Source organism: Danaus plexippus, chromosome 4 (genome assembly GCF_018135715.1).
Source record: "Danaus plexippus chromosome 4, MEX_DaPlex, whole genome shotgun sequence".
Lineage (NCBI taxonomy): Eukaryota > Metazoa > Arthropoda > Insecta > Lepidoptera > Nymphalidae > Danaus > Danaus plexippus.
The window spans coordinates 648,657-668,137 of NC_083538.1; the positions used below are offsets into that span (position 1 = coordinate 648,657).

Genomic DNA, 19,481 nt, shown 5'->3' on the forward strand with positions numbered 1-19,481 from the left:
ATCCCACTTAAAAGATAATATTATACTTTATAGTAAATTGTGAGGTAAAACTCTTTGGGAAAATTTGAATTGGTGCTGTAAATATTATTAAAGTAAAAAGCTATGGGAAAGAATTTTTTGTCAGAGAAGCGTCAAATATATTGAGAAACAGAAAATGTAAAAGTAAATAAAAATAAGGTCAATAAATACAATTTGGAAAACGAACAAAAAAATTTTTAATCAAATCATTTGCACAACATTAATATATATATTTTTGATAACGCCTCAATAAAAATCCTTATTCATTTCAATTTCTTCGACTTTCAATCCAATTGTGCTCATATTTCCGAGGCGAGTTTCTTAATGAGGCTTTTCGAATCCCCACGCAATTTACGGGACCGGAAAATTAACTTAATCCTGTATCTTTTTGTTGTAAAATCGATCAACCGCGAACACATTTTGGTTGCCAATTAAAATAGGTAAAACAAAATTACCATTTTCTTATGTTTCTTTGGTAAAAAATATACTTTTACTTATCTGATCTCGAGTAACAATAAAAAAAGACACCAATATTTATGAAATAATTTCAATATGGTAATGGAACAGCCTCATAAGCATTTTATTAATACGAGAAAAACTGATAAACTTTTACAAGCAATAAGCAAATAAGATTTTTACCAGTCTTGTCGAAGTCATAAATTTTATACGATCGCAAATATAAAAAAATGTTTTATTACCAGCAATGTTTATTTTTACTCAGTCTTTATGTATTTTTGCATCGTTGAAAGAACTAGTCGAAAGAACCTTTATAAATGATTTAATAACTTATAGAGGAAAATTAACAATACTTTATACTTATTCATTACTCATCATGCTATTAAATCTATAGATTTCTGACCTATCACTAACGGTGATAAAAGTTCAAAAACTAGAAAATTTTGAAAAGAAAATGACCTTTATTTATTTCTAAAAAAAAAACTTTACGTAAAAAGTGTGACAAAGTTATAGCATGCATATATATACGTTTCATCTTTGAATTTTAGTATAAATTAAATAATATTTTATAAAATAAAAATAATTATGAGATAACTCATCCTTAACATACATATACATATTGTCGCTAGTATCAATGAAGTAGTAGGTTTACATGAAGAGATGTGGAACGTATATAGTTAAAATTATTAGTTACAATACGAAATCATTTAAATTGCTTGCTATCATTCACATTCACACAACATTGGTTTTTAATGTGAGCTGAAAATATATTCTTAATATTAAAAGGGAAAATTAAGTTTACCTTTAAGATAAACTTCAGTTTTGTATTTGCTTTAGGTTGAATTTTGAATATTGCACACATAAGAATGGTCTTCAAATTTCAATACAAAATATATATTTTTAACTGTCCACGGTAATGTCGTATAGATTTATTTTTATGGAAAACCATGAGCTGAACAATCTGTAATATTGAATTCGATCTTAAATTAACCGGCACTTTTATCATGCTCTAGTAATTTGCTTATCAGCCTCTGGTCGAAATTTTACTTTAGTATTATCTAGAATTTTTTTTATGAATTTTATTTTCCGTAATTTGATCCTACTATTGTTTATGTAATATATAAAAATTTGTTTTTTTTTATTTGATATTTTATTTAACTTTCAATAAATATTTAAGTAATGGGTAACTGATACTTTTTTTGTATGTGTAAAATTTGATCCATACTTGTCAATTAATTAGAAAAAGCGTACCTTTTACTACATAACTATATATATAAATTTAATCTTACGTACTCAATCAATGAACAAAGGCTTTGAACTTAGCAACTTCCGTCATTGGAGTTTTTGTCAAAGTAATCTTCTTGCCCCAAGGTAAAAAACAGGTTGACCCAAATTCTGGGAACATAATTGATCTAGATGAATGAACGTATCAATAACGTTTTTGAAAATAGCGAAACAAAAATCTCAATACATTATAATGTCAGTATATATAATATATTTTCACAATATTCTGATTAATGGATTGAAATTGTAAGAAAGGCAACGGTGAATCGCATGAGATTCTTCGTCACACATCCGGTAACATAATAAAGACGTAACAGTCCATGCATCCTATGGTCGCATTATCATCCATCATAAATTGCTTATTCCCCTTTCCATAATACAACCACCATCCATCATACGACGCCATGAAAACGCGTAGACAGATCTCGGTAATGTGACAAGAAAATATAAGATTTTGACATCAGTTGTGAAATACTTTTCAGGAAGTGTCTCGAAGTAACTTCACTTTGCTTGCTTTTAAATCTTATTCACTTGAAAATAAGACATATGTTGAATGAACAGCATAGATTGAATTTTTGTAATCTTCGCATCGGAGCGAGGTTTTCGCTGTTTGAACGGATTAGTCGATAACACTGATTACACTCGACGGGCGACTTGTGTCTGCTTACAGTTGGAGCGAGGCCAAAAATATGTTATCAAGGACATAAATATACATGACATTATATTACGTCGTGTAATCTGTAGACATATTTATAATATTATCATAGCAAATTATAATGCTGTTGCTGGATTGACAAAAATATATATGTTAAAAAATCTTGGCAGACATTTAATTCAGGAGAGATTATTGTTGTCACGAAATAAGTATTGATCACAATATCGCTGTAACTAACACACTAATAGATTCCATCGTAGTTTATCAGTCCTCTTCAAGTTATTTTTAATCAGTATTTAATGTTAACTTCATTTAAAACCTACATTTTTAAAAACAAACAAAGTTATCTTGTTGTTCTTGTTACTTTCAAAAGTATGAAATATAAAATGAATTTTATTTATAGTTTATTAAAGAGCAAACAAAAAACACATACGGTTATAAGAATAAGTTTATTTTAGCTAAAAAGGGATCAAGTAGATATAACCTGATAGAAATTAATGGAAATAGCTATTCACACGCACAGCCGCATATCATAGCTATAATCGTAAAGTAATATTATTTCCTATCCGCGGTGTAGAAGGTTGGGAGAGGTTAAAAAGGGGTTATCGATAAAATCTATTTTTATGATATCGCTTCGATTGAAACTAAAGTGTCGTTATTACACATATAGAGATCAGGCTTGAGGTAAGTTTTTAAATAGAAGTTTTAATATAGTCCTGGCCTTCTTAACATAAATTGAGGTAAACAAAGATATGTGTATAATATCAATGTAAGATTCAAGAATTCAGAACAATTTTTAACAAATTTCATTTGATAAATAAAGGAAGGTAAATAGAATCGCACCGAATGTGATGTAAAGAAAAATATAATATGTCATGGATTTATAAAATGATAAAACCAAAATTTTTTCGAACAAAAAATTTTAACAAGTAACAAATTATGACAATGAGAAACAAAGAAAGTTACGGAAGAAACGCGACAATCCAATTAAATCATCACAAATGATTACATTTTATTACATTAATCCCCGCGTATTTGATGATACCAATACTTAATTTGTAACTGAATAAATATGTTTTTTATGGTTTCAAGTTCCACTTCACATTTAATAATTTTATAATAATAAATAACGTTTTAAATTAAATATAGTGTAAACAGAAAACATTATTTAAATATACTTTTAATAATAATTGCAAGTATATAAAATTTTCCCTTTCAATATATTTGAGAGCCTGATTGCAATTGACTGATGTCGAAATTGGAGTGAAATCTGGTTGAATTTATTCTGCGTTTAAAATTAATTTCAGCCTCAGGTAGCGGTGTTCGTGTGATTGCTAATATGAATATTTTAGTTTAAGGCTTATGGATTTCGTGAAATTATTAAATGTAAGAAATTAGTAGAGCACTCGGTAAAGAACGAAGAACAAATATTATTTAAAAATATATTTATTATTATTTATAGCTGGCAACACATTTAATACAAACGCTCATTAACTAATTTATTTAATATACTATACATTTAATATAAATCGCATTACCAACTGATATTAACCTGGACTTGATAATGTAAGTCGTGCCTTGAATTTCAGATATGAAGGCAATAAAACTGAAACGTGAACATTAAATTTCACCATACGTACTCGCTAACGATTCACTGTGGTATTGAAAACGGTCGCTGGGACTGTCCAAATTATAACACACGTGACGAGAGGTCCACCGTCCATTTCCAGTGTAACAATAAAAAAATATATAATCGTGGAAAATAATATTTTATTTCACTTTTTTTTTTCTAAGCTTTTATAAGTCAACGAAAAAATATCAATCTATGATATCAGATATGGTTTTTATAAATCAATGTTTTATTACTTTCTTGAAATTGTTGAAATATTTTAAAAAATTACAATTTTTTTATTTATTTTACCTTTTAACACCGTTATTTTGCTCTACCTAGTTTTAAGTGGGGGTTCTTGAAGTTAAATATTCGTCAGCGAGTATCCTCTATATTTTAATGATCTTGTATCTTTACTAGATACAACTTAGAGTTTTGAATGAGCTTATTGTTTGTATTGCCAGATATGTTTGCATTATTTTTGATGCTTGGAATACATCTGTATTAAAATCATGAACTCTGTAGAATAGATAAATATTTGATATTAAAAAAAATCACCGTTACAACAAGTCTGATATATGTTGTTATCAAACATAACACTTGAAGATTTGTTTAAAATTATTCCGTATCGTTTGTAATTAAAGAACAACAAATTAATTGGGAAGTATATCACGAAAATTGTCCAGACCATTCAAACTCTCATAGGTCTGTCGGTTTAGAGGTCGGCTGAAAATTTATTAAATATGATCTTCGTTGGTGAAGTGGCTGATAAACTTGGGATGTTCCTTATTAGTTACGACTCGACTTTAATTAACATCAAACTTAAGATTGTGTGTGAGTTATATTCCCAGTTTGCCAGCCCTTTAATATTGTATCCGTTTACATTTCGTCTTAGATACACGAACATCAAGCAGAAAATTAAAGCAAACAATCACTGAAATTATTCTATATTACAAGAAATACATTAAAAAAATGTTCCGAGATCGACAATGTTAATAATGAAAATTTATGCATGAGCTTACAGAATATATGTTTAAAATTACGTGGAGTTCAATTTATATGTAGTAATTTAAATTCTAATATTAAAACTAACAAGAATATTAAGGAAGCGTTCATTTTTCACACATTGTTTCCTTATTACTCTAAAAAAAGGCAACAAAACACTGATTATATTCAGGGTTTTTGTCGTCTTATGTCAGACGAAACCTCTCAGCATGCCATGGATTCACCGTGCGGGTGCCGGGTCCATGGCGTTGCAGGGAGAGGAGCATTAACAGTGCCTGGGACTTGCAACCTAGGTGTAGGTTAAAAGGGCCCCTATCTAACGCGCGTTAAACGCTCACCTCCACTGTCCAAGCTCCTCTCTCTACCTAACCAGATTTGAAACGAACCTGCTAGGGCTGCCTTCGATGCACTTTCCAAGAATATGTCATATTAATTATTATATTATAATTATTATGTCATACGTGTCGCATATTTGTGTGTGTATTTGTACCTTTTATAGGGATGTTTTCAGTTATTGTATACCATCGTATTTGCTTAAGAGTTCTCCAAGCATCTTTATCGTGATTGACAAAGTATGTCTACACTACTTTTTCATAAAAAAATATCACTATAAAAAATGTTTCTTTGTGATATTTTATGAAATATCACAGATACAACACTAAAAACAAAAAAAAAATCAAAAGCAATAAAACACAACAAAAATTTCATCCACGTGCTATCTCAAAAAAAAAAGAAAGAATGAGAAGGTGCAACTATTTAAGTGATCAGAGTATATTGGTGTGTTTTAACAGTTATGTCGCAAAATATTTCTTTATTCATGATTTCAGCTATCTTTCATAATCTGAATTTTTATAACATTATGAAGTTGTTCTTTCAATAACACAGAAAAATTGTTTTAAATATGATAGTATATACAAATAGCTTCAAATATAAATTCATTTATTATAGTCATTGTTATTTTTCATTAATTTCAACAAACAATGTTAAAAAGTCTGTTGTACTCACTTAAATTACTTCATTCACCGTTATCTATTTAGGTTTTAAATGGGAATTACACATAAAGCGAGAAAATCCACAATTAGTCACAATAAGATAAATGAAATCCCATCAAACAATGTCAAGAATTCGAATGGAATCGAGTTCTTGGTTTGAAAGAAAACTCAATTCGCATTTTGAAATGAAACGCGAAAGCAGGTGAATCAATTTAAATGTATCTCATTCTGTAATGCCCGGATTTTCAGTGTAATTAGAATCTTTTGTAGCCGATTGCTTCCTTAAAAGAATTTCTCTCTAAGCTTTATGGTTTATCCAAAGCAAATATTTCTAAATTAAATATTTCTTAAAATATAAAAAGACATGATGATTAAATATAAACATACGTTTAACATATATAGATAAACCTCGATGTTAAAAATCAGTTTGAAAAAAGATCATACTTAAGTATTTATAACAAAATTAGGAATTGAAAGTACTCAAGCAAAAACGATTGTATTATAAAAATATATATTTTTCTAATCTGACTCTATTTGTAAATAACTTACACGCTACAGTACTATTTTTGTGATAGCATTAAAATTTATCTGTTAATATTCCTTTTTTATTTTATTTTAAATGCAATACAAAAGCCAAACAAGATAGTAAGCTCATCAGGCTCCGCGGCATGAGTATCAAATTTACCGTTTAAAATATAGGTGCTAGGGTCATGTCGAAGAAATAAAGTTTCGACGAGAATGGATCAAGCGTGGAATTTCATTATAACGCCCATTACGCCTGTATGTATGTAATATGCGCAAAATATCTCATAAACCATTGCTAAAAAGCACTAGAACAGTTTTATAATGATGCTATTAATCGTTCTCACGTTCAGACTACATTAACCGCTGAAGCAATATGGTGACAACGTTTTATATTCCGGAATGAAGCTTGCAATTTAAATCATTTTGTAATTGGCAGAGGTACTGCCATAGTGTAGTGATACGAAAGAAAATATTTTTTTGATATAAATTAATTCTTATGAATATGTAAGTCGTTAAGTGTTGTTTGATAATCTGAAATCGCACCTAGTTTAAAAAATTATTATATTGATTAAAGAAAATTACTTAGATTATTTGTTTGAATGATCATTTTATTATTAACAAGTAATGAGTGGTTACAGCATAAAGCTTACCGCAATAACGTAATGTGTGTTTATTTTAGTTAAGATCCACGCTTCAGCATCCATAATAATCCGTTGTTGATGATTGATGTAATGTTATTACATTACCTACGTTTCTAGTCCGCTCATAACCACTAGTGAAAAAAAGCTAAAACCTGGTAAGGCTGCTACAAACAAAAGAATGGTTCGAACCAATCTCTAAAAAATTATGAAAATATGTATATTATAGATTTTTATTTGCTATGTTCAATACAGCCTGAAAACTACAATTAAACTCGGTCTTAAACCATGAAAATTAGATCCAGATTATGTAAGACCTGTTTAAAAAAATTTTTACCTTAAATGATACTTGACTAGTAACTAAAATAAATGATTTAGGTAGACGCTTTGATCTATGAGTACATTCGAAGAAGCTACCATAGATGTCATCTTTTAAATTGTTGTACAATTTGAAATATTTCTACATTGTTATAGTTTTTTGATAAGGAATAGAGTAAATGATTTAGTTACAAGTTTTTTTAATCGTCACTGAGAAGATAATTATCTGAATATTTTACAAATTCAAAATCTCCACGTTTGATTTTCTACAAATTATATTCATTATCATCTTTTCTCAGTAACATTTACAAAATACAATGTGTATTATTAAGATTCCAACAGATTAGGTGAATAGAATTTTTGCTAATTGACAAAACTCCCTAAAACTACGTGTTGGAGAATTATGACACAAAAAATGTTTATTGAAAAGTAAAGACAATCTGCAAAGCCAAGTTTTTCTCACGTGTTTCAATGTATATTTTTATTATAAAATCCAATAGAGGCGTAAGTAATTCGTTACTGATACGTTTTTATGACTGAAAAATCTACTCAAATATATTACGTGTACCAGAAGTAACTCGTAAAACAAATCACATATTACGTATTTTATGTCCGTAAACACAAACCTATGAATCCTTATCGCTACCCAGATATCAATCTTCATATTCATAATATTTGTTATCTGCAGTTTTAGGTAGTCCTGCGTGGAATTTAATATCTCATTCAAATAAAACTTAATATAATGCACACTTAGTAAAACCTATACAATAAAAAGGCAGATTCCATAAAAGCGATTAATATTTTATATATAAAAATACAGACGCATTTATTACGGAACAGCATTTAAAATGTGTTGTGTGTTGGAGAGCTTAATATCGTTCTCAAGCCTTCTCACATAAATATTTCTAGTTTTTCTCAATAAAGTTTTTATTTGCTGGTGTACTCGCGTCGATGTAAACTTACGCTGTTACGCAGGCAATGATTCAATTACACAACTTGAGGCTATTATATCGTTTCCTATACACTTTATTTTTAATACCAAAGCTTAGTATTAAAATATCTTAAAATTGTATAACTAGTATTTAACTCAATTAACTGAGAATTTTATACCGAATTAAGTGTCATCATATACTTTAGTTGTGGTTTGCCTCATTTAATCACATAATTATCCGTACAAATCGATCGACTGGAGGAGTGTTCAAGGAATTGTCGGTCTATTTATTTGTAATTACATAATTTCTACCATTAAGACAGACCACTAAGTAACTTTGCGATGTGATTTATCACAACATTTAAAATAATTGCAACTATTTTTCAGTTCTTAACTCTTAAATAAATCTCATGATCTTTAATTTGTACTCAAATGATGAATGCTAAGATTTTTACTTACATTATAATGTCCACGTCGGTTTCTAAATTCGACACAAAAATTTCTGCTATTTTTTTACTCAACTTACCACAAATATAATATTTTAAAAACTCTTAATGCGTTAAACTTTGTTAAGCTTCATTTCTTACAAGTTATATGACTAGTTTTTCATATAAATTTTATTATATTAACGTTACAAATTTCCTTACATTTCCCTTCACATAACGATATGTTTTATATCAAAAAAACATTTCAAACAAATAGCCCAATAATATATGATCGTTGGAGCCGAAAATGCTCTTTATTTGGAATGTTTGCTGATAGAACACATTTATAGCTAACTGTCGAGGACATGCAAATAAAGCCTTTTTGTAATTGAATTACCCATTTCAGTTACTTTCACGTTGTAAAAGAGTGAAAAGTTTAAGAATTAGAAAGGCACAGTTGACTTACTCCAATAAATTATGGGGCGACACCTTAAAACCTTACTTTACCTTCTGTGCAAGTCCTACTTGTACTAAAGTTATGTGCTGGAAGTTCAAGAAAGGAATGTAAAAATTACACTTCTATCTACGAAATTATCCTGAAACTTTTGGTTCGAGAAAATCTCCATTTGGTTCGCTGAAACGCCCAAAAAGTTAGTTACGACTACACTGTTTTTTTATTCCTTCTTTTTGTTAACACAAAACGTTTAAGCGCTTGTAAATCTCGTATATTTCCTAAAATAAATGAACCAAGCCTAAACTTAATTTTTTTTAACAGTCCCGGAATTCCCTATTACACCGAGTTACTAAAATGAACTTAAAATTCATTTTGAATATAATATAAATTACTGATAATTTGCAGTTATTAAGAAAAAATTTTATCGTACACATCAAACATTTGGCAGAACACTCATCTATTGGTTGGAATAATGTTCCGTTTCGTGTCACAATGACGCTGCCTTTGCTTTTCACGAAATTAAATTCTTAATATTACTTTGCTAAGGCTTTCTCGTTCAGAAATAAGTTATAAGTAAGACAATATCTTTAATTATAGCTTACATTCTGAAAGAAATATGTAAATTATTGTCGAAACTTTACAAAAAACATTTGTTTTATTCCACGAACATGATTGCGTCCCAAACATTTCTTGTTGAAGAACCCCTCAGATTAATCGATTTTGTCAAAAACTTGGGGAGATAGGTATGACGAAACTTAGAGATTAAAACTCGCTTTTCCCTCTCAGATTTCAGATCACGCAAGGCCCCGGTCTCAACTTAACTTACTAGGGATGGAACTGACGTCGCATTCGATGTACGGTGCCAATTTTATTACATTTCCTATATTATAACGTAATTCAATATTAAGATTGAAAGTTTTATTTAGTCATTGTTTTTCATTATCAAAAATGAATCCTTGAAGTAATATATGTATGGCTTACATATTTATATTCATTCCTTGTTTTACATCAAAGACATCGGATATTTTATACATAGAGAAATAGGAATCATATCAAAAGCGCTGCAGTTGATCGTACGCTTTGACATTTGGACTCGATTTCATCGATTCCATTTACGTTCACAGGGGCTTTAGATAACTTGTGATTGGCGACCGTCGTCCTTTGCTTCCATATTTCTAACTGGAAAATCATATTTAACAAACTTGATAATATCAATAAAATTTAATATATTTAAATTACTTATGAGAACAATTTACACATACATGATGACCGAAATTTCAATGCTATATACATAATATATAAAATTATGAGAAAATAGGTTATAGAGCTCACTAGAATATATTACTTGATAACAGACCAATGTGGACTCAATGTATGTGTGAAACAACGCCAAACACATTTTCTTGTGCGGTTGCCACCGTATCTTGTTTATTTTCATTTGTATATTTATGACCCAGCGTCTAAAGTACGGGCGTGGAATTTGAAATTTTCTCTTTGACTTTTGCACGACTCGTATTTTCGTCTGGAGCAACTTCGCAGGCTTTACCGGCGATCATACTTTTATAAAATACTTTTATAAGTTTCGTATTGTACAATGCATTCATAAAGTTCAAATAAGAAAATATCAATTTTTGAACTTAAAGTTAACTTGAAAGTACCAGCTATAAATTATTTTACTTCAGTCGGTTCCTTTTGTTCATCATTCAGGGCTTAGACAGAAAAATGCAAGGGAGACATCTGCTAGAGCGTAATGGAGCGCAGTCCCACCTATTAAGAATTTAAAAACCCTCGCAGCGATTGTCTAGGGCCCGCCTCCCCACATGTTTGGATATTGTTAGAAGGCTTCTAGGGTACGGTGGTTTCATTCCACATTTTTTTACAATAAGAGCACTTTCTACTTTTGTTTTGAATATCGCCATTGTCACCTATATTGTATGTTAATTTAAAAAATATTTTAGATCAATGCTATTTAGTCCTTCCGTCTAAAGTATACATAGTTTTGACATACTTTAAATATTCTTTTAATAATGAATGAATAATACAAGTTAAGAATATATACACATTTCTTATACAAGAAGTAAAAAAAAGTAAGTTCAAATCACTAACGTATGTAACGTATACGTATAATGTAATAAAATATGATCCAGATACAGACTTCTATTAAATGGGAACAAAACGCGTTGTACTAATTGTTGTCACTCACTGCGTCCTGAAATAGTTAGGCGTCCCACCTACATAGTTTTAGTGCCGCAATGGATCTCATATATAATATTTTAATTCAATCATAGAAATAAGTAAGACATTAATGAATACATGGTTTGACGAATATATCAATATCGTTAATCTTTTTAGCAGTTTAACTTACGGCAAAACCATTCCATTAATACGGCCTGTCGCTTATACTAATGACATTAACAAGTAATTAATAGGCTTATTACATTTGCTCTGATTAATCCCGGTCTTTATCTAATTTGATAAAAACATGAGTACTTATTCAATTTTTTTTTATTTATAAAATTTTCTAAGTACGTTTGATACGCTTAGTGCTAAGTTGTATTCATTTATACATTTATTTATAAATTTCCAACTTATTAGTTATTTTAATTATATTACTTATTAGTTAACTCCTATTGTTCTTAAATAGAAAATGATATTTATTATCTTACTGTTGTGATGAGACCTTTTACTTTATTTACATATGTAATTGGCATCAGCAACGTACTTATAAAGGTCATTCAACTAACCAAAGAGCTTCAACAGATATCATACAATATTTCTAACAAACAACTGATTGAGTTTATACACTTGCAACATTAAATCTTACACCCAAATACACCGTCTTACTTATAATGCTTGTTTTACTCAAAGTCAAAAATAAATGTACGTACATTAAACATGTTAATACACAAGTTATATTAAACAATTTATTTACTGTGAATTATTCAGCCACATTAAATATTCCGAGCGACGCGACACATGCCTCTGGGATTGCCTGCGATACTATTGTTACAGCCAACGTCTAAATAAAGGATACATAGCTCGAATAGTTTAATTAGAAGTGATTATAAGTTGTCCCGAAATACTTAAAGATATTTGCCAGTATGAATCAAATATTATTAGAATGGTTTTCTCGTCTTTCAGGTTCTCAGAATTAAATACCAGAATTATGTTTTTTAATTATAGTTTAACTTACAACGTTATTTTAAATCTTAGTTAATCTAAGTTATAAAAGCCGTTATATAATACAGAGAGGAGAACTCATATATCCATAAATAATGTAAATATATTCCAACACTGTCCGAAATGTTAATAAAGCAGATGCATAATATTTTTTTTATATAAAACTTTTAATTTATGCCACGACAGGACTTAATTGGTATGCTAAATTAATTGAGGTCAATAATTCACTTAAGGTATCGTATTTCTTATAATCAATAGAAATAACAAGATGTGAGCTTTCCCACATGTGTAATTTCCGTATAAAATATAAGAGGAAAGTAGCGTGAAATTAAATATGCTTAACATTAAATAAACGTGTTATTTTATTCATAACTTTAGACTTAAATTCATGTATTTCATATGTTTAACAATTTTGAGGTTTAGGAAATATAAAAGTAGGTGATTTTTACGAAACATTGTACAGGACCAGGATTGTGAAGTATAATATTACGCATAGCTAATATATATATATACCCATTTCTACATACACACAAATATCTCGAACCGAATGAAATATTTTGGAGGGTTCAACTTCGACATTATCTAAGAGATGAATTGAAGGTTGCGGAGCGCTGTCAAAGAAGGATCGTTTTATGTCCCGAATCAAGCCGAATTGCTGGCCAACTTTATTTTATGCTTTCGTTTCGTATTATCGAATATATTTCGTGTTGTTAAATGAAATATATTTCATGTAATCTCCTTTACATAATGTACTTATGTTTACTTATAATTATGCTGCTGTCTTATATATATATATATACATATATATATATATATATATATATATATATATATATATATGTTTCTTAAAATTCTTTACAACATAAGATAGTTTTTAACATGTGATTTAACTTTTTACTTATAACAGGTATAATTACGTGAGTATGGTTGAAGTTTTTGACCAAAATATTGGTTCCATAAAATTATATTTGCAATTTCTAAAGCGTAACTATTATATCAAAACACAAAAACTCGTTGTTGTTACAATAAGCAACAGGAAATGAACTAAAAATACTACCTCAACGTATCTGATACGGCTTTCACAAAACAATAGCTCAGAAAACAACAAATAAGAAACCAACTAACATAGAAAGAAATGGGTCGACCGATATAAATAATGCATTGCATACATAATATAAGCTTTTGGAAGATGTCGGTGAAAAAACTAGCCAAGTGGGAACTGAATGCAGATTTTCCTTCGATAAAATACATTCAGATACAAAATAATGTTGAATTTTGCCAAAACAATATGATTTTTGTTTGAGGCCATAAAAGTTACTAAAACATCAAACAACTACTTTCTTGTGACATCTGAAACAAAAGAATGAATACATGAAAGCATATAATAAAGTTATTAACTGTTTTTATGGCCACTTATACGTTCAATAAAAACTTGACTTCTATCGTGGCCTTCAAAAAGTTGTCTTATTATGATAAAACATAATGATAATCTTGAACGTGTAACTTACTTTATTTATAAAAGATTGTTTTCATAACGTGATAAGGCAACTCTGAAACGTTTTAAGGTCTGTATAAAATATGGGAATGACAACCCATCACCGACACACTCCAAACCTGAAGGCAGAATTCAAAATAAAACTACATACCTTGTTTACTCCTCAGTTTTAATTTGGAATTTCGTTTAAATTACCTACTAAATATAATTGCCATCTTTCCGTTTTCTTTGAAGATTCTGTTAGAAATATATATGAATGTCAATTATTTTTTAGGTAACTGTTCAGTATTTTAATGTTTTCTGATTTCTTTATTCTGTATTACAATTTAATTTGAAAAAATTTAATATGTCTAACCAAAAACCACACTGACTCTAATTAATATTTTTTATTTTACGTAAAAGTCACGCTTCAAAAACATTATTACGTGGTGAAAATGCTACTTAAAAATCGATACGGATAGATTTAAGAACCTTTACTGACATCAACTAAGAAATTATGAAAACGAACGACAATAGATTAACATCGATTTTCTTTTGTTACAGATAATGCTTGTCACCTTCGCCAATGTTCGAACGCCTTAAGGCAAAATGAAAGTCAAACGGAGTCTAGATGTTAGGCTAATAGCCTTATGTACTACTTGCATCCTGCTCCCGGCAATTGCTTGCCCTACTCAGTGCGTATGTAAATGGAAAAATGGTAAGCGATACGTTGAGTGTACTGACAAAGACTTGAAAGGCATACCAAACTCTCTAGACTCCGAGACACAGGTATTAGATTTTACAGGAAATGATTTACAAGTACTACAGAAGGAAACATTTCATAAACTTGGACTGTTGGACTTACAGAAAATTTATCTTCAGAGATGTCGTTTACAGAAAATCGATAACCACGCCTTTAGGGGTTTGGCAAATCTAGTTGAACTGGATCTATCCAATAATTACATTACCGTAATTCCATCGAGCAATTTCATTTTTTTTCCATCGTTAATGAGACTCTCATTAAATAATAATCCTATTACAAGTATAAAAACGCAATGTTTCCAGCATCTATCCTATTTGAACACTTTAGAGTTAAGCAACTGCAAAGTTGAGACAATTGAGCCACAGGCTTTTGCCGGTTTGAAACATTTAGAATGGCTGAGACTGAACGGTAATAGATTATCAAACATTCAAGGGGAAAATTTATTTCCGGACACGCTTCGTGGAATAGATCTTGAAAATAATAATTGGAATTGTGATTGTAATTTGAGAGATTTACATAATTGGCTGTTGAATTTCAATATGCCACACGCTGTCGAACCCGTCTGTTCGCTACCTGAGCGACTGAAAAAACGAACTATTACGAGCGTAAATGAGTTCGATTTGGCATGCTTACCAAAAATAACACCTACATCACTGTACTTAGAAACTACCATTGGAAACAATATAACTTTAGAGTGTATTGTCAAAGCCATACCAGAAGCTAAAATATTGTGGTATTTTCAAGGACAACTTATTAGAAACTATTCAACATCTGCCATAGAACCTCATCACGTCTTTTATATAGAAAGTGGAGTGATAGATAAAAAGAGTGAACTATTTATCGTAAATATTGGAAATGATGATAATGGTACGTATTCATGTTTAGCGGAAAACTCTGCAGGACGGATTCATTCCAACTATACTATAAATATATTGATTAAAGAAGAACCTGTTGTCATCGTGGTAACATTTCCACACAGGCATGTAGTAGTCATAATAACTATAATTTTTCTTATATTTGTTCTGTTGATTGCTATAATAGCCGTTGTGTTATTGAAGTTTAAAACTGATACCAAAAGTCGCAAGAAAAAGGAAAGTGGGAAAGATGTGGCACTTTCCAATCAAATTTTACCATCAAGTCGCAGTAACGGATCTTTACCAAAAAATAACGGAAGTTTGATAGTGAACGCCCATTCTCATCACGCTTTGCATTATACAGTGCAAACGAATAGGGATTACGAGTCAAGCAATACATACCAAAGCAATAATGTGAAAGGCTTTGTCGACAGAAATCCCGACTTAATTAGTGACGCGGAAACTGTCGCCAACAACGCACAAAATGAGAATACCGTGCTTTCCGTTTACAAAACGCAAAGTGCTAATGATATTTTAGAAGAGGAGACAACATTTACTACATCAACAGTACCTCGTCAAGTTACGTGGCAAGATCAACAAAATTTGAATAGCATGCCTCCTATGAGTATGCCTCCTAACGCTTTGTATCAACATTCTGCCGATGTACATCTTAATCCTGGTTGCTTTTTAGACAGCGAAGGCTATCCTTACGATTTTGGCCTTCCAAAACATCCATGTCGTCCACCAATGATGTCAAATTACTCTGTAGTTGGACCATTTTATCAAACATTACCACATAATAGGCCTAAAGGACAAAAGTTAGTATGCAAATTTGCAAAAGATACAGAATTTAATGCCACACCCCCACCAACTTGTCAAAATTTTGAAGCTTTTAATGCCAATAACGTACGACGTACCCTAGAAGGATATCCTGTGCCACGAAATCGACAAATTGCTTTTGTAGGAACGGGAACAGTGTATTATAACGAAGAGTTTGTACCTTCCCCGCCTGAAGGTTATAAAACTGAACCAATACAATGCTGCGTACCGGCAGAAACATGTTCAACTTGGAACCCAAAAGGTACATGTGCAGTAATGGTCCCTATGGGAATGCCTGAAGGGGCAGGACGGTGCTACCAAGTTGAAACCAGGTGTGTCGATACTCAAACAACAGATGCTAGAAATCCAACAGAAGGGACTGAAAACGGGTTGAAACCATTGCCTCAAGTGTCAAATGCTAAATGTGCTTCAGATATGTGCTCCGAAAGCCCAGATGAAGGTTATGTAGGTGATGCAAATGATATCTGACGACGTCGTCGGAACGATAACCCGTAAACAGGGCATTTTAGACGCTAAAAAAGTGATAAAGCGACTGAATTTGAAGATAGTACTGTAAATATGCTCATTTAATACATAAATACGGACTTAACAGAAGCCGTTGTGTGTACAATTCGAATTTAGTATAACATTATGTAAAGCATTACATTTTGTACGTAATTGTTTCTATAATATTTTTCTAGTCAAATGTAAAACTAAATAGACGGTTCTAATTTGAAAACCTACTAAAAATTTAATTTATAAGACAAGTTCCAAGTGTTGGCGCTATTATGTTTGACAACATTTTGTAATTTTTTGACCCTATGTTAGTATGCATGTTTATTATAAAAAATAGTTATAGACACCATTTTTCTGGTCATAAATTACTATTCACGTATGTAGGTGACTAAAACAAATATTATAAAAAACATTATTTTCATCGACGCATTAATTTTGTTGTTTTTTCGTTACCAATTTGTAAAAAAATATAACAATATTATATTAAAACACAGTGCCAAGTAAACAAATATATGTAAAAACTTTGAACGTCTACAAGATTATACTAGAAAAGTCTTCATACTAAATTTTGTCAGAAATTTGCTAATACGATATAGCAAGATAGAAAAATCGAAGTAATATGTTAATGTTATATGACAATCATTCCAATATATGTTCTTTTCGAATTGAATGATCAATATTCTACGAAATTTGAAATAGTCATTATAAAACTAATAAAAATAAAGCCTAAAGCAATTTCTAACTTCAACTATAGATGTTAATTTCTCATGATATTAGATTATACCTGTATATAATATGTAAATATTAGATTTTACTACAAGTATTCCAAGAAACAAGGAAGGAACTATTAATTATTTTGCAATATGTATTGTAAGTTTTTTACATTTTTAAGCAGCGTTTTCTATACAGTTCGTGGCAATAATTTATACCATAATTTATATCAAAGACAGGCCTCTTCAACATTATTTAATACATTCTGTGTTGCAAAATAATTAAATGTACTGAAATATAAAATCGATATCAGGGTAACACCCTACATCAATCATAGTAGATGCTGGCACTATTTTCGCTCAAATTTTTTACACTAATTTTTTATATTTTTCCACCGCGTTTCTGGGAATATTGATTTTTTTTGTTATAAATTTTAAAAGTCAAAATAAAACAATTGGCTTAACGGTCAGGTTTAGGTGTAGATTATATTTCGTCGTTGCATATTAAATGTATTGTCTTGTATACTATTGAAGATTTAAAAATCGTCACCCAAGTATTTTATAAACGCCGTAATTGTCTCAGCCGTAACAATATATTCATGTAACGCTGTTATGAATGTTTCACCTAAGTGCCAGCATCGTATTTAGGGTTATATATGTAATATTATATTTTGTATGAAAATATTAATTTAATGATTTCTTTTGTATCCTTGTATTGTATAGAAATAAAACGGAGCGTCATGTGTGCTGTCGGCGGGATAATAACAAAATAGATTACTTAATCCTCTTAATATAGAATAACACAATAAAAAATATTTCTTGAATTAATGAACTATATTAATGAACTATATTTCTTGAATTAAATGAACTATATTATTGCTTGTTAACTGATTTTTTGTACGGTTTTATGATTGCATAGTGATAGTAGACCATGGACAGAACGCATCATAATAGACTAATAATTAAAATTGTTTAAGTTAAAAAGACATCAGCAAAACGTTTTGATACTACGAGTATAAGAATTGAAAAAATACTTTCATCGTTCTAAAGCATTTTCAAATTTAACAGATTGTTGAAACATAGAGGTAACGGATGGAGGTGAACGTTTTTTGATATAATCAAAAAAACAACTATTTAGTAATTTTAAAAAGACCACAAATACAAATCCCGATTACATTCCCAATACAAAAACATTTTAATTTTTTAGATTATGTATAAAAATCCTAATGAAAAGGATTGCTATATAATAAATAATAAAACATTGATGTAATTAATTTACGGCACACATATAAATAACTCCATTCTAAGACTTAAATAAAATGTCTGTTATAAGATTTTAAAATGGTACTTAAAATAAAATGCATTCCTTCTCCTAAAAAACATGTCCTTTAAATCTGTTGTTAAACCTCTATTTTATTACATTTTTTTAAGAAACTTCTGCTGACTGCACACATTTAGTTAAGACGCAAACATGAAGCAGACTGGATAGATAATTTGAAAATAGCACGATATCACATTGTTACTCTTAGAAAACAAATTGTAGATGTGCATGACTTTTCAATAAAAGTGTATTTTTATTGTGTTTTTTTATTTCGAGAATTCTTTTACAATAAATTTAGATTTATATGAAATACCCCTTTTGGTTTATCGTTTTTTCGATTCACTTACTTGAAATTTTGTAATGTTATCAATTATTAAGTGATTCATGTGTATGTAATTTAATAGGCTGAAATATTGTAAAATTTGAAATGTATTGACATTTAAATTATATTTCCCGTGACTACATTCCATAACACGTTTGAAGAGCTAAAATTTTGTTATCTAATAAAAAATACTGCTCCAAATATTTTGGATC

The 19,481-nt window shown here is 29.8% G+C and overlaps 1 protein-coding gene across 1 annotated transcript in view; it reads left to right on the forward strand.

The window, feature by feature from the left end:
* Positions 1 to 19,203, forward strand: part of LOC116768583 (uncharacterized) — a 40,739-nt gene extending 21,536 nt beyond the window's left edge. Inside the window, exon 2 of the mRNA XM_032659327.2 lies at positions 14,529 to 19,203. Within this exon, the coding sequence (XP_032515218.2) occupies positions 14,574 to 16,889 (2,316 nt within the window). The 5' untranslated portion in view covers positions 14,529 to 14,573 and the 3' untranslated portion in view covers positions 16,890 to 19,203. The remainder of the gene's footprint in view (positions 1 to 14,528) is intronic.
* Positions 19,204 to 19,481: the final 278 nt, after the last annotated feature.